Source organism: Gekko japonicus, unplaced genomic scaffold, assembly GCF_001447785.1.
Source record: "Gekko japonicus isolate JY-2015 unplaced genomic scaffold, Gekko_japonicus_V1.1 scaffold1375, whole genome shotgun sequence".
NCBI lineage: Eukaryota > Metazoa > Chordata > Lepidosauria > Squamata > Gekkonidae > Gekko > Gekko japonicus.
The window spans coordinates 172,294-191,420 of record NW_015168087.1 but is presented as its reverse complement, the minus strand read 5'-3'; the positions used below and the strand labels follow the sequence as shown (position 1 = coordinate 191,420).

The 19,127-nt window shown below is 44.7% G+C and overlaps 2 protein-coding genes across 2 annotated transcripts in view; one reads left to right on the top strand and one right to left on the bottom strand.

Annotated features, from left to right (window-relative positions):
* The window catches only part of FIP1L1 (factor interacting with PAPOLA and CPSF1), a 44,291-nt gene extending 42,306 nt beyond the window's left edge, over window positions 1-1,985 (top strand). Inside the window, exons 19-20 of the mRNA XM_015414721.1 lie at window positions 4-117; window positions 1,491-1,985. Coding sequence (XP_015270207.1) covers window positions 4-117; window positions 1,491-1,641 — 265 coding nt within the window. The 3' untranslated portion in view covers window positions 1,642-1,985. The remainder of the gene's footprint in view (window positions 1-3; window positions 118-1,490) is intronic.
* Window positions 1,986-2,105: 120 nt separating this feature from the next.
* The window catches only part of LNX1 (ligand of numb-protein X 1, E3 ubiquitin protein ligase), a 123,753-nt gene continuing 106,731 nt past the window's right edge, over window positions 2,106-19,127 (bottom strand). The window contains exons 9-11 of the mRNA XM_015414717.1: window positions 19,059-19,122; window positions 4,849-5,007; window positions 2,106-3,104 (exon numbers count right to left, since the gene is read on the bottom strand). Of these exons, the coding sequence (XP_015270203.1) occupies window positions 2,969-3,104; window positions 4,849-5,007; window positions 19,059-19,122 (359 nt within the window). The 3' untranslated portion in view covers window positions 2,106-2,968. The remainder of the gene's footprint in view (window positions 3,105-4,848; window positions 5,008-19,058; window positions 19,123-19,127) is intronic.

Here is a 19,127-nt window from a genome sequence, read left to right as displayed (position 1 = left end):
CAGAGAATATGCAGAAAGAGGCTATGAGCGGCACAGAACAAGCAGGGAGAAGGAGGAACGACACCGAGAAAGGAGACATCGAGACAAGGAAGAGACAAGACACAAGTCATCTCGAAGGTTGGCTATTCCAGTGCTTTTATGGGGTAGAAAGACAATGGCGGTATCAAAGGAAGATCCTGGCTGCTGCTTTTCAGTTGTTGGCATGTTCAAATGGAGCCAACAGTTGTTCTGTTTCAGTGTTAGCCTTTATTTCAAGTGAGCAGTATATGAAAAAAGCTTGAATTTGTTTTTCAAGAGCTCAGTAATTAGGCATATAAGGCTTAAGGCTTTCTTCGTGCAGTAATGCACAGGAGCCAACAAAATCAAATCTCATCATTATTGTAGTTTCTATTCTGATATGTAATATCTACTGGATTGCTACACAATTGAAGGTAAATCCTGTCTTTAAGTTGTGCTTCCATCAAACTTGACAGACTGGAGAAATTAGCATGCATTTGTATTTTCACAGTTGTGTTTCCTTTAGTCTGAAGCCAACTGGGTAGGGATAATTGAGGATGAAATTATTTTGTATTGCATTATGAAAGAGACAAAAACTAACAGCCAGCAAAATGTATTTATTTAGAAGTTTGTACCTATCACTGTAGAGCAAACAGGAAGACCTCATTGTTTAAACAGTTTTCTATGTTTAAAAATGGGGCTGCGGTGGCTCAAGTGGTTAAGACGCTGAACTGCAGACCGGAAGGTCAGTAGCTCAGCAGTTCGAGACCTGAATGCTGCATGATGGAGTGAGCTCCCGTCTCTGGTCCCAGCTCCTGCCAACCTAGAAGTTCAAAAGCAAGAAATTGCAAGTAGATAAATAGGTACCGCTTTGGTGGGAAGGTAATAGCTTTCCGTGCGCCTTGGCGTCTAGTCGTGGTGGCCACATGACCACGGAAACGTCTTCAGACAGCACCAGCTCTTTGGCTTGGAAACAGAGATGAGCACATCCCTAGAGTCAGATTTGAGTGGCTTTCGAGCAAGGGAAACCTTACCTTTACCTATGTTTTAAAAAGTCTTAACAGCTTTTAAATGTCTTGTTATACAATATTAAAGGCCACCTATTTCAAATAATGCTTCCAGAGTAGGATTCACACAGTCCCTTTAAAAATCTCAACGTTTGTTCATTGAAAGAAGCCTGGTCTCATGACTATGGAGATGTTTGATCATGTGATGATAAAGGTGTTCAGGGCAGTCCTTTGTGCCAAGCAAGCTAAAATATCTGTTGCAAGATGAAATAATGGTGGGATTTGAGGGGGGAATTTACTTTGGTCCCTTTTTGGGTTTTGATTGGACATGCTTAAGAGGCTCATGTGAGCTGTAATGTGTGAGCTGGTCATTAACTTTAGGGCGTCAGAAGTTGGCTTCCAGTCAGGGTAGTGCTGAATTCGAGAGCCTCCAGACAGAGACAATCCTGTTAAATAAAGTGTTCTTCTCCGTTGCTTTTCTCCTAGTAACAGTAGGCGCCGCCATGACAGTGAAGAGGGAGACAGTCACCGGAGGCACAAACACAAAAAATCCAAAAAGAGCAAAGAAGGAAAAGAAACGGGTGGCGGAGAACCTGTCCCAGAGCAGGAAAACACTGAAGCTGCCCTTACAGACTAGGCATGTGTGACTTTTGCCTACCTGCTTATTATATTAGTACCAGAAATAGATTGCTCTAAATCTGATTATTTTTCTGGGTCTTAACAAGAAATCGCTCTTAATCTTGTTCTGTTAGAATAAAGCATAAGTTTAATTTGATTTTTTTGAAAATAAAAAGAGTGATTTTTTTCATGTTTAAGCACATTGTTTTGTCTTACCTGCACTACTAGAAAGAACACCGAGAGTTCTGTTTGGGTGGTGAAATTCTGTGCATTTTCTTTGCAAGTTTATGAAGTCTTTCCAAATAGGAAAGAACAGGTCATTTCACTAATTCTGGAGTTATTCTATGCTGAGCCCACACATCATGGAAAAATGAATAAAAAATAACATTAATGTGAGAAACTTGGTTGATAGATGTGTTGTGTAAAAAAGAAATGCCAAATACCCTCTATCTGTTTCCTAAGTAACTTCTTCCTTTCCCTGCATACCCACTTAAAAAACACATATCCTTACTATGCTGCAGTGGCATCTATTTGTGATGCCTCACCTGCTCTTGGAAAGATGTTATATTTAGCTGCTCAAATCTCCCTTCATTTGTCCCTCAGTTAATTTGTCATAAACAAACCTGGAATTCCTTCCTTCCTCTTTGGCAGGTAGTTGGTAATCCAGAATGCGACATAGAGTAAGCAGAACACAGAAGTAAAACACTCGTGTGCCATGAATCAGAAGCACTGAAAAGTGTATTTTGTGCTTTTTTAATGAAAATAACCTGGCTTTACAAGTAACAATTACAGTTATCTTAACAGTAGAAATGAAATTTTCATTCACAGTTATTACACACTAGGAAACAAAGTGTTTTGAAAAAAGATCTGCTTCATACTGACCACAAAAAGGGACTTCATGTAATCATCATAGTGCTATGTGTCTTGAGGACATGCTGTCCCCTTAATTGTTAGAAAAGTATTTCACCAGTTGTTTAAGAGCTCTTGGGAACATTTGCAAACAAGGTATTTGAATTTATTTTCTTTTAAAAACTGTAGGTGGAACGTATTACCACTGCTGCTTTGATTGGATATAAAAATACAAACGTATGAGACAGAGAGCAGCAAGAATGTGTACCCTGATTTATGATCTCGGTGGACTTCCATATTTTAAAAGTGCATGTTTTTCCTAACGCATACCATGAAACATTTCTACTTAAGACCATTCTGTTTGTTGTATGCACATTTACATTTCACAATTTTCTTTTACAAGTATACAATTGACCAGATAGTGGAGCAAACAGATGTCCCTATTAAGTGCTTTATTTGTGTCAAACAATTTGTTGCTCTCCAGCTGAAATGAATCTTTATAAAAAAGTGCCAGGCCAGGACACAATGGTGAGCGTGATTTTCCCCTTCAGCTCCTTTAGCATCCTTGCCAAACTAGCATGCGCCATTCCAGAAATATTTCTGCCATTGACTGCAAGGAGGATGTCACCACACCTGGAAAATTGAAAGTGGGAAGGGGAATAAGAAATAACTATTGGCAATTTTGAGCAACCTAAATTATTGACAACTTTGAGCGACCTAAAGAGGAAATTTCCTGGGGGGCGGGAATCTCCCTCTGCTAGTCTTGAATTTTGGGACATCCCTAAGTCATTTGTCAGAAAGGTAGCAGGTTAGATAAACCACAGGATTGTTAGTGAGCAGTGCGGAAATAAGAATCAAGGAGTCAAGTGAAGTGCAAATAAGTTAGGCGTCACTGAAACCCAGTTGGAGAGGAATTAACCCTTCTGAACGTCCTTCAGCTTTCATTTCCCAAGTCTGATATTTCTAGAAGAAAATGAGAAGACTAAGAACTTTGTGAACATTGTCTACGATGGCTTTTGAAGTCCATCAAGCTTACATCTGCTGTAATGTACAAAATATACGTGTCATGTAATTTTCCTAATGTCATGCTAGTATTACTTTGTAAATAAGTCATACAGGGTTTTTTCACTAGCCATAAAGGAAATTTCCTCTAGCCAAGACTACTATTTTATCAAAAGCGTATCAAACATTTTACTTGGGAGACTTACCAGTAGAATTTAATCCTTTTGTTAGAAACCGTCTCTACCTGCTTGGATCCAGAAGGGAAGGCCAGTTGTTCCCTAATGCTGCACTTTCTTTGGGGCTCCCTTTGAATTTAAAGTGTTTTACAGCCGTATGGTGTGTCTGTAGCTCTATTTTCTGATAGGTTTTATTGCATTGGGATAAAAATGAACCTACTTTGATGTATAAATCCCTTGATTCCTTCCAGGTTTCGACTTTTATCACAAGGCAAGCCATGTTAAATGGGCACACTGATTCCAGTCCTGTCAGAACCATTTCAGTGCAGGCAAGACATAACTGTCACACGTGATGCTCTGCTACTGAATACAAGGGAAGAAGATCACTTGGTTGGATCCAACCAGCTTTTTCACTGGTGGAAAAGGAGGGGATCCTCTATGCCCCCCCCCCCAAAAACCCTCTGTGCTTGGGACAGGGGTTGTATCAAGGAGGGGAATTAGGTGAGATTACCTGAATAAACTGGTTTAATCCGACCCGATATTGGTTAGCATTCATGACCAGTGTTCAGTAGGGCTGCATTCACGTGTCAAGTTCATATTGTTCATTTGAAAGAAACTGGTTTATTGAGACCTTTGAATTGGGGTGCTTTCACAAATTGCAGCTTGGTTTTTGTCTAAAAACTAAACTAGTTGTCAAACGGCCCCAGTTTAGAGATCCCAGTAAACTGCAGTTTTAGATTCTAGATGCTTGCAGGAGCATTGAGGAGAGGCTACTGTGGGGTGGGTGACCAAGCCCGTAGCGTCTCTTGTTCTGGTAACTCTATTCTGATCCGTTGCTTGGCAGTCAGATATGTGAAACTTGAGCGTACCCCTGGGTTTTGGGTTCCCACCCTCCTTCCAAAATGTGCTGCATCACTCGGTCGGGACATGTGTCCATTATCTTCTATTGGGGTATAGTCTGCTTATGGAGTCTGCCTACCACACAGTTAATAGGTCATATGGACAAAACATACATCTGTATGTGTTTTATGAGACATGTTTTCTTAAAGGAGAAACACAAGCCCAGCCGTGGCTTTCCATATCCTGCAATGTCCGGAGACTACATACCAACTTAGGGTGTGAATGGTCCTTAATTACTGGGAACCATTGTGAGATCTGGATGGAAAGGAATAACTGGTAATCAGTATGATTTTCATTACCTGATTCTTCCATCATTATAGGCTGGAGTCCCTCCAACAATGGATTTGATAAAGAATGGCTTGTTTCCACTATTTTCTTCATAACCTCCTACGATACTGAAGCCAAGGCTTCCTGCTGTATTTCTTCGTAGTACAATTTCTTTGCAGCTGTACAGATACCTAAGGGGATAACAGTCATTCTGATCAGTGGTGCTATGAGCAATTAAAACTATTGTTGAGGTGATTCTCTATTGTGTCTTACCTTTTTTTAAAAAAAAATTATCTAACCATATACATCTAAAGGATGAACTACACCTTCTGTAGAGTGCACTTGATTTAGGTCATAAACTTCACACTTTGTAGGTGTGCCAAGTAATAAAAAGTGAGGGTGATTTTTTTGTCCCGCAGGCTGGAAGTGTTCCCCATTTTAATAGTTGCAACCCTAATCTTGGTGGATGAAAACCAGCATGTCTCATTTTTAACCATGTCGGCAAATAAATGCTAAATTTTTTTAGAGAGGTTGATGAACATGCAAGGTAGACTTATCATTATCTACACAAGAGCTTAAAAATAGATTGTATTATCGTCCAGCAGGCATTTAACAAAATACGGTAGTAATTCAGCCAACTGGCATTTTGAAGTCTGGTCGATTCCCCCATCCCCAGAGATGAGAACATTTGTAGGCTTACCAGCCATTTTTTATGCCCTCAGAAAAATTAGGCAGTCTTAAATTACCATAAAATTTTAAATTTCAGCAAATAAATGGCCAAGGAGTAATGTCGTCACCCCATTTTTTGGTGCCATCTGGAAGTATAATACCAATATCATCTGTGCAACTGGAATATCTCAGGGTGGGTGTGGGGAGGAGAATTTTAATGACTGGGACTACTAGACAGACCAACCGCCACTTAAATATTCGATGAAACTGGAGCATCCGCCTGAATTAGAGGCTGGATGGAAAGGCAGACAGCTTGGAATATTTTTAGGACTAGGGGTATTTTGTCCCAGAACAAAAAGAGGCTGAGTATCTTTTGTCTTTAATAAAAGCATGTTTCCAAATGCTATCAAACAATACCCACAGATTTTCCAAAAGATGCCAGAGCCAATTTATTTGCCATTCCAATTCTGAAATGTGATTTGTTTTACATTTTCTACATACTACCTTTTAAAAATTAGTCTCCAAATGGAAAATAAATATTGAAGAAGAAGAGTTGGTTTTTATACCCTGTGTTTCTCTACCTTAAGGAGTCTAAAAGTGGCTTACAATCTCCTTCCCTTCCTCTTCTCACAAGAGGCACCTTGTGATGTAGGTGGGGCTGAGAGAGTTCTGAGAGAACTGTGACTGGCCCAAGGTCACCCAGCAGGCTTCATGGGGGGGAGGAGTGGGGATTCAAACCTGGTTCTCCAGATTAGAGTCTTAACCACTACACCACACTGGCTCTCTTATCGGCCTCCGTGTTATACAGAATTATGATTCCTGTTTGAAGAAAGGTTCAGTGCAACTTGGGAGCTGGCACCCCTACTCTAGCAACACAGCTGATCCAATAAAACATTTTTAGTATTTGCATTTTGGGCCAATGCAGCAACTACACTCCAATAATTCTGGTGTCCTTCAACATGGGCAGCACCGAGTGATTCCTTCACACTGGAAAGGGAACAAAATTGGTAGGAGAGGTTTTAAAATAATCCTTTAAAAATAGAAACTGTTTCTTAAAGGAATTGGGGGGGGGTTTGCTTTGTTCTTCAGGGTTTTTATAGCCCTGCAAAACGAGTCCCTTGGGATCTACAAATATTCACCTGCTGGCAAGATTTTGGGGTACAGTGTTTCCACAACAGCTAGCCGGTTGCTAATGTGAAAAGCAGGTGGCTCTTGGTCCTCCTTCCACAGGAGGCTGGCTGTATTGCTTTGCCATCTGTGTGGGACTTAGCACAATGAATTCCATTTTTCATAAAGATGTAAACTTGCAGGACCCACCAAGGTCATGACCAAATGTTGCCAGGATTTAACCATTATTAATAGCTACCAACTAGCTCACAGGTACAGCCAAGCAGGCTATAGTTGTTCAGTTGTCTTTCACTTTAAAAAAGAGGGGGGGTCGTCCTATTATTACTAATCAGCACAACCATGTATACAGCACACATTTCAAATACTTTCCAAAGACCACCTGGCAAGGTGCAATTCAGCTCAAGGACTTCGTGGGTCAAAACCCCCCTCTTTTGCCCTGCAATGAGAGATCTAGAACGCCTCATTCTCAATACAGAATGTTTCCTCAGTTTGGGTGACTCTGATTGGCCAACCCATCTTGCTTTACAGCTGTGCTCAGTTTTGACCTTAGTCTGGATTATTGCAGTGTGACCCACAAGCTATACCCATTAAAGTTAGTTGGCACACCCAGACAAAGCGTAAGGTGAGCCCGTAGGCACAGCATAGTTAGCGGCAGGGCTATTTTGGGGCAGGAACTCACAGGAACGGAGTTTCGGCTGGCTTCAGAGTTGGCCACGCCCACTACAGCCAAAACCTCTGCACGCATGGCTACAGAGGGAAGGCCTGGAGAGCAAACCTCCCCCCCCCGGTGACTCCAAGGCGGGTGGGCCAGGGGAGCCCTGGAATGATCGGGGAGGCATTTAAATGCCTCCCCGTGCCTTCCCCGGCCTGTCCAAGGGTCGGCTTGTCCGGGCACCCCGTGGGCAAGCCAAGGGAAGGCAATTTAAACTGCCTCCCCTCCCCTCCAAGGGCCGGCTTGCCCGGGCTCCCCACAGCTGCAGGGCGCCCGGACAAGCCAAGGGAAGGTATGGGAGTGTGGCTTAATAAGCTAATGAGGTGTGTTGCCAGGGGTGTGGCCTATTATGCTAATGAGTTCCTGCTGGGCTTTTTCTACAAAAAAAAGCCCTGGTTAGCGGCATTTGATAATGGTTCTGGTCACTGCATTTTTATCTTCTTGTCTATGACTCGATTCTCTTGTACACTGCCTTGCTCACTGGATGAGAAGACAGGGCTAACATTTAAATGTTGGGACAAGATGTCCGAGGGTTCAGCTGTGATCGTTTTACAATGCCTGGGTTTGCAAAAAAAACCAACACCACAGCAAAGCAAAAAATGGCAACTCCTTCCGGTCAAAGTAATTACCAAGAAAAGGCTGGTTTGCAATTTAACATCCATTTGATGCAGGTGGGTGGCTGGACCAAAGCTTTATTAACAAGGGAGGCAGGTAGGGACTCCACAGTCAGCACTCCTTTTCTTGATTCCTGATAAAAGCCCAGGGGTGACCTAGGTTAACCAACTGGAAGCAGAAGCCACAACAAACAAGGGTGGGGGGGGGGGCAAAAATCTGATCTTCGACGTGGTCTCTGTGCTTCACACCAATGGGCTCTAAGAGCTGCAAAAGCGAACAGCGAACCGATCAGACCGACGAAGAAAGAGGTCTTTCCAACGCGGCCGTAAGAAAGGAACTGGCGGGATGTCTGCGCCCACCCCTCTGGGCATGCACGGTGGGGTTCCTGCGCATGACCGAGGGACTGGGCGCAAAAATCCGTTAAAAGAGCTTGCTACAGCACCGATCGATCCAGCGCGTGCACACTAGATCCCATGGGTGTGAATGCACAGATGACCACTCGAAGATCACCAGTTACTGGTCAGCAACCTACTTTTCTTGTGCATGTTACTACCAGTGTTCCCTCTAAGCTGAGTTAGTGTGAGCCGGCTCACAGTTTTTTAGCCTCCGGCTCACACATTTTTGTCTTAGCTCAGGAAGGACAACTTTAATGCCAGTAGCTCACAAAGTGGAATTTTTGCTCACAAGTCTCCACAGCTTAGAGGGAGCACTGGTTACTGCCTTGATTCAGTGCTGCCCGTGGGTATGCAGTCGGTTGGTGGCAGATCTGCCACAGGAACATAAAAATTGGGGCAACCAGTATCATTTGGAGCATAAGATCATAAAACACATTGCAATAGCTTTTCAACTGTTATTGAATGAAACTGGAGCTACAAGCATGGACGGCTTCAAAAGGGAATTAGATAAGCATATGGAGCAGAGGTCCATCAGTGGCTATTAGCCACAAGGTATAAATAGGGACTCTGGGGCAAGTGATGCTCTGTCTTCTTGGTGCTTGGGGGGGGGTCAACAGTGGGAGGGCTTCTAATGTCCTGGCCCCACTGGTGGACCTCCTGATGGCACTGGTATTTCTGGCCATTGTGTGATACAGAGTGTTGGACTGGATGGGCCTTTGGCCTGATCCAACATTGGCGTCTCTTATGTTCTTATGTTCTAACTGTTTGTAAATTGATTTTCTTAACTAGACTGGTACTTGTAATTTATTTATTACCATAATTAGGGGGAAAAACACTTTAAAAAAACCATTCTAAACGTCTGGTCATAGATAGCAGTGTTCCATGATTTGGTAGATGGATTCGGTAGACGGAGCTTTGGCAAATGCAGCTCTTGGAACACAATTTAAATACGTAACTAAACTAATGAGAACTCCAGCAAAACAGCTGTGCTATTTTGTTGCACCAAAAGGGAACAGGAACTCTGTGGGTAGCTTAAAACCGAACGAGATTTTATTCTGCCGTAACCTTTTGTGGCCCACAGGCCACTTTGTCAGATATGTGTAGCTGGGTGTGAAACGAAGCAACATGCTACGTCCACACTAAGGGAAAAAATGGATTCACTCAAGAAAGGCTGGGATTTAGTTAACTGAAAAAGAAGCCTGATATAAAAGCACCTTGTTAAGCATCTGACTGACCTTGAACATTTGGGATTAAACACTAGAGGGAGAGAGGGTTGCTTTTGGTCAGCTCAAAAGACCAAGAGCACAGAATGCCAGTTAGGGTTCATGAGCCATTTCTACGGTGGCTATTGGGGTTGAACTGTCTGTCTGAGCAGCCCTGAACATCTAATCTCTCTTAAATACTCCAGGAAAGTGAGCAGTGCGAAAAACACTAACAAAAAGAGCCACTGAACTGTTTGTTCTGGCTGATGCCATCAAGAAAGCCAGGCAAAGCAGCCAAAATCTACTGCCGCTGCACCAATTACGTGCATGCTGCGCTTCGTGATGGAAGCACAGCCGTTTCATTTAGGTGGGTTTTCTAAACTGGCCTTTGGTGAGTCATCCTTAGATGTTCTGGTAGAGCTTGAATAGCTGCTGCTTGTCTTCCCAGTAGTATGAGTAAAATAAATGCCAGTTATGAAACAGACATGCATGCTAACATTCATCTGTCACAACCAGACAACAGGATTTGCTTTTTTGGCAGCCGGGAGGTGAAGGAAAAGACTGAGAGGATGGGGCAAGGAAAGGACATTGTTTGTTACAGGGAGGGAAACCTAAAGTTCACTTACTGCTGGGATAATACATACATATTCTTAAATACTGATTTTAGGAGGGATAGATATGTATAGGTGCTTGGGGGGGCAACAGTGGGAGGGCTTCTAATGTCCTGGCCCCACTGGTGGACCTCCTGATGGCACTGGTATTTCTGGCCACTGTGTGACAGAGTGTTGGACTGGATGGGCCATTGGCCTGATCCAACATTGGCTTCTCTTATGTTCTTATGTGAGTGTGTGAAGTACCGTTAAGTCACAGCTGACTTATGGTGACCACCAGTTTGGTGTAGTGGTGAAGTGTGCGGACTCTAATCTGGGAGAACCGGGTTTGATTCCCCACTCCTCCACTTGCACCTGCTGATGTGACCTTGGGTCAGTCACAAGCTCTGGCACAGCTGTCCTTGAAAAAGAGCAGTTTGTGTCAGAGCTCTCTCAGCCCCACCCACCTCACAGGGTGTCTGTTGTGGGGAGGGGAAGGGAAAGGAGTTTGTAAGCTGCTCTGAGACTCCAAGTGAAGGGCGGGGTATAAATCCAATCTCTTCTTCTCTCTTCTTCTCTCTTCTTCTTCTTCTTCTTCTTCTTCTTCTTCTTCTTCTTCTTCTTCTCCTCCTCCTCCTTCTCCTTCTCCTTCTCCTTCTCCTTCTCCTTCTTCTTCTTCCAAGGCAAGTGAGAAGCAGAGGTGGTTTGCTATTGCCTCCAAGTCCCACCCCTGCTTAGCTTCCAAGACTGAGATATACCACACTGCCCTTCCCTCCCCTCCAAAACAATACTAATTTGGAGTCAAAGCTTCCAGCCTGCTTGGGCCAAGTGAAGCTGAGACCGCCTGTTCCCGATTCCACCCCACCAGGTCCTCTCTCCTGGATCTGTTCTCTCTGTCTAGGCATTCCCTGTCCCACTCTGCTGACCATGCTGTTGCCACTCTTTTGGGCTTGGCTGAGGCCTTGACGTGTTGCTGGGCAGCCTCCAACCAAGTTGGTAAGTATGGGGGCACCCCTCTGGACAATCAGTTTGTGTGGCTGACTGTGTCTGCCCTCTGCCAAGAGCAAAATGGTCTGATGTGCCACTGTCTGCACATGCCCTCAGGATTGCCTAGCTCTAAAGTAGATTCTTTTCTGTCAAGTCGTCTTTTATGCAGGAACACTGTGAGAAGGGGGACCCAAAGAGGCAAATTCTAGGGGCCCTGGTGACCCCAGGCCCACAGGCAAGTGATGTGATTTACTTTGGTGTTCTGGTTGGGTCCAGTGTTCCCTCTAAGCTGAGTTAGTGTGAGCTAGTTCACATTTTTTTTAGCCTCTGGCTCACACATTCTTGTCTGAGCTCAGGAAGGATGGGGCTCCAGAGCAAACTAATTTATGCAGTAGCCAAATCGCTCGCTCACAACTTTAATGCCAGTAGCTCACAAAGTAGAATTTTTGCTCACAAGACTCCGCAGCTTAGAGGGAGCATTGGTTGGGTCTGGGTAGTGTAAGGGAGAGAATCTTTTCTAGGGACCAGTGGTGGCCCTCAGCAGCCTTTGTCTGTGTACTAGGGCAAGAAGGAGGGGTTGTGAAGTAGGACTGACTACCCATTCCTCAGTTTACTGCCTACAGCCCCTCCTTTTTGCACATGACAATGAAAGTAGGGCTGTGGCCAGTGTGAGGCTTTCTAATGCTGCTAGGCTCCATTCTTTGCTAGGGAAGCTTTGTGTTTGGATCCACATCAAAGGATGGGGGGGCTCTTGCTGGCCTTAGACTAGTGGGCTAGGTGCTGGTGGTAGGGATGTCGGACCCCCTGGTGGTGACAGAGGTCCCCAGTTTCAGGTGCTCCTCTCCACCCCCCAATTACACCCCCACAACAGGTAAGGAGCCAGAAATAAACACGATATGCCTATATCACCAGGAAGTGATGTAGGCACATCAGTGACTCGGGAGAGAAGTGACACTCTGGTTTTTGGGCAAAACTCTATAGTAGAAGCTAATTCTACCATAAAGATTTTTGCCCACAAACCAGAGCATCGTCCCAAACATGCCTACATCACTGCTGGGTGACGTAGGCATGTGTTTATTTTCAATTTCTTCCCTCCCCGCTCCTGGTAAGTAACTCCTGTCAGCTGGTCCAACGAACCTGGCAACCCTAGCTGGTGACCTCCCCAATTTCCATTCTACCTTAAAATAGTCTTCTCTTTCTAAAGATAATGGAAGGGAAGTAATTCTTGCCCTTTGTGCTTTCTTCCTCCATCTCCTCCTCTCTTCCTCTTGCTTCTGCTCTCCCAGACCCACCTCTTGTTGCCCCCTCCTATCCCCCTTCTTGTTTACCCTTTTCCTTTCCCCATCAGTCACACTCTCACTTCCTGATCTTCTCTGTTCTTGTATTAATGGGAAAAGTTGTAGGCTGCTTTGACAATGGCTGGAGAAAGGAAATTAATACCCCGAATATTTGAATACATTACTTCCTAGGCCTTCAGGACTGTTATTTCTGCAAGACAGTCTGGTAACTGCAAGAAGGCTTTGGCAAAATGTCCTTGATGCTTATTTGACCCCTTGAAGATCTGGTAGGCAGTGGCCCTTACCAACACTAAGCGGGTACAGAAAAGTCATATTCTCAGACAAGGGGATGGGGGGGGAGTGAGTGCATATGCAGTATAATGTGATGCATGGTTGGCAAAGAAAACCCCACTAAAGGTCTTCCAGATGTGGACTGCGAATATCTAAGAGTCAAATACAGAGAAAGAAAAGAGGCTCTATAACTGACTAGGTAAGATTAAAGTATCTAGTAACTTCTTCTATTAAGCAACTAAACCCATATTCTGATTCCTGAATTCCTGCCTAAACAAGGAAGTATTAATGAGAAATCCACCTCTGTTCCTGTCAATTATAACCAGCTTTATACTGTCCTCCCACCACTGACGCCCTTTTAATCTGAATTTAAGAAAAGTCCAGTGTACCAGTTCAGCATACTAATCCCCTTTAGTGTTTCCTATACACTGTGGCCCTGTGTTGTCGAGTGGTGCTGCAGCTGGAGATATGATTACAATGAACTTCCTGTTTGCAGACCTCCTGACATGGTGGGTAATTTTCCTGAAATAAAAGAAACCAGGAGGGGAAGGCAAGGGGGGGGGGGGGTTGAAGGAAGGTAGCACACCATGTGTAGCTTTGGAACCAGGGAGAAGGGTATAAAACTGTACTATTAAAAAAAATTAGAAGGATGCCTTAGTTTTTTTGATGAATTTAATTGTGCTTATCCTCAAAACCACAGAAAGAGAACTTAAAGCTGTTCCACTTTGTACGACCTTAACACACAAATCTTAGCCTTTGTCATTTAAGATGGGGGGTGGAGTTGCAAACGGGGGGGGGATGTAGTAAACAAAATAAAGTCTAGCATTTGGACAGAAACTGTCTCAAACTGTCACAGTGGGACTGATAGTATATAGAACAAATCAAATTTTATAGCACTGAGAACACTGAACTCCTGAATAGTGTATTATCATCATACACATTCTAGCATTAGAAAAGAGCAAGAGTCTGGTAGCAGCTTGAAGAATAACAGAACATGCGACAAAATATCTGACAGCCGAATCTGACGAAGTGAGCAGTGAAAGCTCACACCCCGCCACATATTTTGTTAGTCTTTGAGGCGCTACTGGACTCTTGCGCTTTTCTACTGCTACAGTAGAACATGGCTACCCATCTTGATCTATATTCTAGCATATTAAGTATGGGCAAATTTATCTAAACTATCACCGTATCCTTTTAAATATGCAGGGTATCCCTACAGTATGCCTAGGAATTATCACTGTTGAATGCTGTAGATTGTTTTGCATAAAAAACTTGCTTTACATTAAAAAAATCTTCATATTATCCATTTTGAAAGAGGGGGAAAATTCCAATTTTTCCACTGGAAAAACAGAAAAATACATGCCTTGGGGGAGGGGGGGGACTGAGGGAAGCTGACATTAATGGTCCCCATAGGGTATAATTGACTCGAAAAAATTCAGGAATTCGGGAATAGTACCAAATTCGAATACCATACCGGTATTAGGATTCGGGGATACTGGGAATACCGATGGTGTTTTACATTTTGTTATTTATTCCCCCCTGAGCTTTCACATATTTAAGCAATTCACCCTCCATTAAGCTCAGGTGCGGCTGTCACAGGCCTAGGGTTGCCAGCTCCGGGTTGAGAAATGGAGAGTTTGGTGGTGGGGCTTGAGGACGGCAGGTGTAAGGAGGGGAGGGAACTAGGTGGGGTATAATGCCATAGAATCCACCTTCCAAAGCAGGCATTTCTTTTTCCAGGCGAACTGATCTCTGTCATCTGGAGATCAGTTGTCATACCAGGATATCTCCAGCCACCACCTGGAGGTTGGCAACCCAACACAGGCTGGCAACACTCCCGCCAGCTTCCACTTTTAAGACTTTTTAAGTCTTGCAAGTCAGTGGGACGACAGGAATCTCTGCGAGGGTCTGCACATAGACAGGGAGGGGGCTGCAATCTACAAAAAGGGGGCCTTGTGTTCTGGAGGTCTAAACTAGAAACATCTTCACACTGATCTTGGCTTCCTCCTGGCCCAAGGATACAAGTCTCAGGCAGGCCACTCATCATATAACACTGCAGTTCAGTTTGGCATAGAACCCGCAATGTCTGTCCCTAAAACTCTCCATTTAAAAAAAAAGGATTGGGGGGGGGGGGAAGGTTTAAGGCAGAGTATTGGCCTAGGGTTGCCAAGCTCCTGGTGGGACCTAGAATTATCATGGTATGATCTCCAGACTACAAATATCTGGAGAAAAAGGCTGCCTTGGAGGTAGGGGTACAAACTCTGGGTTGGGAAATAGCTGGAGATTTTGGGGGTGGAGCCTGGAGAGGGACCTCAGTGGGTTATAATGCCATAGAGTCCACCCTCCAAAGTAGCCATTTTCTCCAAGGGAACTGATCTCTGTTGTCTGGAAATCAGTTCTAATTCTGGGAGATGTCCAGGCCCCACCTGGTTGTTAGGGTTGCCATTCCCCAGTTGGGGAGCGGGATCCCCTGGTTTTGTGGGCTCCTGTCTGCTGCCAGCCAGCTGGGCAGAGGGAGGAAATTCCCCCCAAAAAACAGTTACGTTGCCGGAGATAAATGTGATGTACTTGCATCACCCAGAAGTAATGTAGGCACATCGGTGACATTGGGGGGATGACGCTCTAGTTTGGGGGCAAGACTCTATGGTTTGAGGTTGATTTTACCATAGAGTTTTGACCAAAAACCAGAGCATCACCCCAAACATCACCAATGTGCCTACGTCACTTCCGGGTGATGTAGGCATGTTGCACAACAACGCTTCTGGCTCCCAGAACGTCCCCCCACCCCCTGCCAGCATTTCCGACAGACCTGGCGGCCCTACTGGTTATTGGCAACCTTACTCGGAGGGTAGACTCTGTGGAATTGTAACCCTGATGAGGTCTTTCCCCTCTCCAAACCCTGCCTCCCCCAGGCTTCACCTCCAAAATCTCCAGGAATTTCCCAGTCCAGATTGGGCAACCGTACACTGGCCAGGTCTGAGGGGCCCCACTAATGCTTGGAGTGGAAGTGAATTTGACTCCGAGACTATGCCAAATGTTCCCCTGCTCTTTGAAGAACATGCCTGGTAGAGACGGGCGAGTCCTGTTTCATTACTTACTGGGGACTCCCCAATAAATGCTTGAGGAACTCGTGCAGCTTGGAAATCCCAAGCCGAATACTTTTAATGATATATTATGTATGTAACACAAACAGAACATGAATTTGCATGCACACACATACACACAGAGCCAACTGGTTTGGTGATAAATCAAAATATTTTATCCGAAAACTAGGTCGAACAGAAGGGGGAGTGTGCAAAGTTGTTCAAGAGGATTCTGAAGTCCCTTGTTTGGATGCAAGTTTCTCTTATTTATGGGTTTCTAGGTTCTCAGGCCGAGCATGGATTTAATTCTACATACACCAGACCAGACCTCATCAAGTTAAGAGGAACACTGCAATGAGGCAGGATTTATGTCCCATGGAAACATTAAAGTGCCCTGTGTGAGTGGGTGACAAACTACGCACTCTGCGGTTTTTATTATTTTCACTAAAGTTACAACACAGCTGCTTCCGGCCATTACATTTTCTCTTTTTTTTCTTTTTCTTTTTACAGGGCAGACTGAGGAGGAGGGAGTTTGCAGACCTTCCCCCTTGAGCATGCGCACGCTTTCTGAACCTCTGGGCAAAGTCAAACATTTTAAAGTGCATAGAACTAATGCAGCAGTGTCTGGGGAATTGACAAGCTGCAGGGGTTTGGGAGGATGCAGGGTGGTCCAAGGAGAGTCACCCTTCCAGCTAGGGATGTGCATTCAGCTGTATCCAAGAAAAAAATACCCAAAAAGTACCTTACTGGTATTTTTCAGGTATTTTTAAAGCCAAATACAGATCAGAGAATCTGACTGGCTACCGCTACAGCTGATCCCAAATAAAACAATTTTTTTGGCTTTTTTCGGGTATAGTTGGCTATACTGAATAGCTGGTGGTGGAGAGGTTTAAAGAGATACAAAGTTAATTTTCAGTTCTCTAGGGCTCTTTCCCGCCTTCTGCTCTGGTTTCCAGGGCAAGGAGGGAGGGGGAAGAGGCATCCCTGCAGTCCAGTGGCAAAAGCAACTTAGGGGGAGCTGTAGTGCCTTAGAGCCAATCATTGCAATGCTTTTGTAAATGGCATTTGCATTGCAGTTTTGCAGCTTGCAAGGTTGTTGGGTTCAAATGTGAAGCCCAACTAAGTAACCTTGCTTTCCCCACCCATTTCCCAGGGAACAGGAGGGCGAGGATAAGAAGCAGTGACAATTTGGCAAATAGGATTTCAGATAGGGGGAACACTGCTCTTTAACCAATCACAGCAGTTCTTTTTTTGAAAGTCTTCTGTGCATGGGCAAAGAGCATACAAGCAAGTGTCTGGCTGAGCTAGACTCCATTGCTGAGAGGTTTGAAGAGTATGCACTGGCTTTGGCTTCAGCTAATGCTCTGAGCCTGACTCCTGCTGCCTGAGAGACTCTGCTGTGGACTTTGGATCAGACCCTGCCTGCCTGGAGAAGAGTGTAGACAGTGACTGGTTTGACCGAACAACATTTTTAAAAAAGTTTTCTTATGCTACTATTAGTTGCTCTTTGGGCTTGGTGGGTGGTGTGTGGGGGTTGGATGAGGCCAAGGGCCTCAGGCCTTTTTTAAATTCCCTTTTATTCTTTTCTTAGGTTTTAGTTCCTTCTGGTCTTGTGGCTTGCAGTTATTTTTGTGGAGTTTTGTTGTTGTTTGGGCCTGATGGTAGGTTGTGAGGGGGAGGCCAAGGGTTCCTTCCTTCTGCTTTGGTTTAAAACTTGATTAATTTTTTCATTTTTTGTTCTTTTGGGGGGGGCTTGTGAGGGGTTGTGCTTGGTTTTTAAAAAATCTATTCTGATTCTATGCTTGACATCAGTCCTGTTGAGCTGGCATTTGCCACAATGGCACTGGGTTCTGCTGCTGGGCACTAGTAAGTTGGCACTGGGTTCTGCTGCTGGGTACTAGTAGGTTGGCACTGAGTTCTGCTGCTGGGCACTAGTACATTGCACTGGTTCTGCTGTCCTTGCAGAAAGGCCCCTCCTCAGTTTCTACTTCAGAGATTCTCAGATTTGACTTCAGTCCTGTTGGGTTTTGGCACTGTCACGGTAGCACTGGTTCTGCTGGGCACATTGCACTAGTTCAGCTGCTGGCCTTGAAAAAATGTCCCCCCCTTCACTTTCTTCAGCAGAGATTCTCTGGAGCATTCTGCTGGGCTTGTTTTGCCTTGGTATTTTCCCCGTGATTGGAAACAATGGAGGGCGGGAGCACCTTCTTTGGGTGCCCATAGAATTGGACCCCCCTGGTCCAATCTTTTTGAAACTTGGGAGTTCTTTTGAGGACAGCCTCCAGGAGCTACACTGCAAATTTGGTGCCTCTACCTACCCCCCCCCCGACCACTTAATATACCCCAGGATAGATTTGCCATTGACTTTAATGGTCCCATAGGGTATAATGACCCTGAAAAAATTCAGGATTTCTGAATATTACTGAATATGAATACCATACCAGTATTGGGATTCAGGAATATCAGGAAATACCAATACTTTTCGGGTCCAATATACCCGAATCTGGGGGGGGGGGGAATGATTTTTTTTCCGCTTGCACATCCCTACTCCCAGCATGAAGTGCTGCAGGTTTCTGCATGCATGTAGAATTGCTCTTCATTCTTTGAGGACTGGACATATTCTCAAAAATGGGCCTCTTCAGCATCTCCCCTTCCTTCACTAAAAGCAGACCTATATGCCCTTTCTCCATATATATGTGTGTGTATAAAAAAAATATGAAATGGAGAATGTGTGACAAGAAGGCAGGAGGTAATTTAAATCAAATTATCTGACTCTGAATCTAGTTAAGTTATCAGTGCAATGAATCAAGCCTGGGGAAAAAGAGCCAGGTAAGCACCATAAACCTTTCCTCCCAGGGCTCTTTTTGTAGAAAAAGCCCAGCAGGAACTCATTAGCATAATAGCCCACACCCAACAGCAGGAACTCATTAGCATATTGGGCCACACCCCTGACAGCACAGCTCATTAGCACATTAGGCCGCACCCCCATGTTACCAGAAGTGTGGTCATCCAGCCACACCCACCTTTTGCTTGTTGTTCTGTTTACCTTGTCTGTTGTCAAAACCCAGGGCCTTTTTTTGTAGCAGGAACTCCTTTGCATGTTAGGCCACACACCCCTAATGTAGCCAATCCTAATGAGTTCCTGCTGTTGGGTGTGGCCTGTTATGCTAATGAGTCCCTGCTGGGCGTGGCCAACTTGGGAGCCAGCCGGAACTCCGTTCCTGTGTGTTCCTGCCCAAAAATAGCCCTGCTCCTCTCTCTGTACAGGACACAGAAGGGGTTCTTTGACTTACCGTGGCAGCTCAAGCCACATCACCCAGGAAGGAGACCATTCACTGGGGCCAGAGCTGTTCAAATGGGCA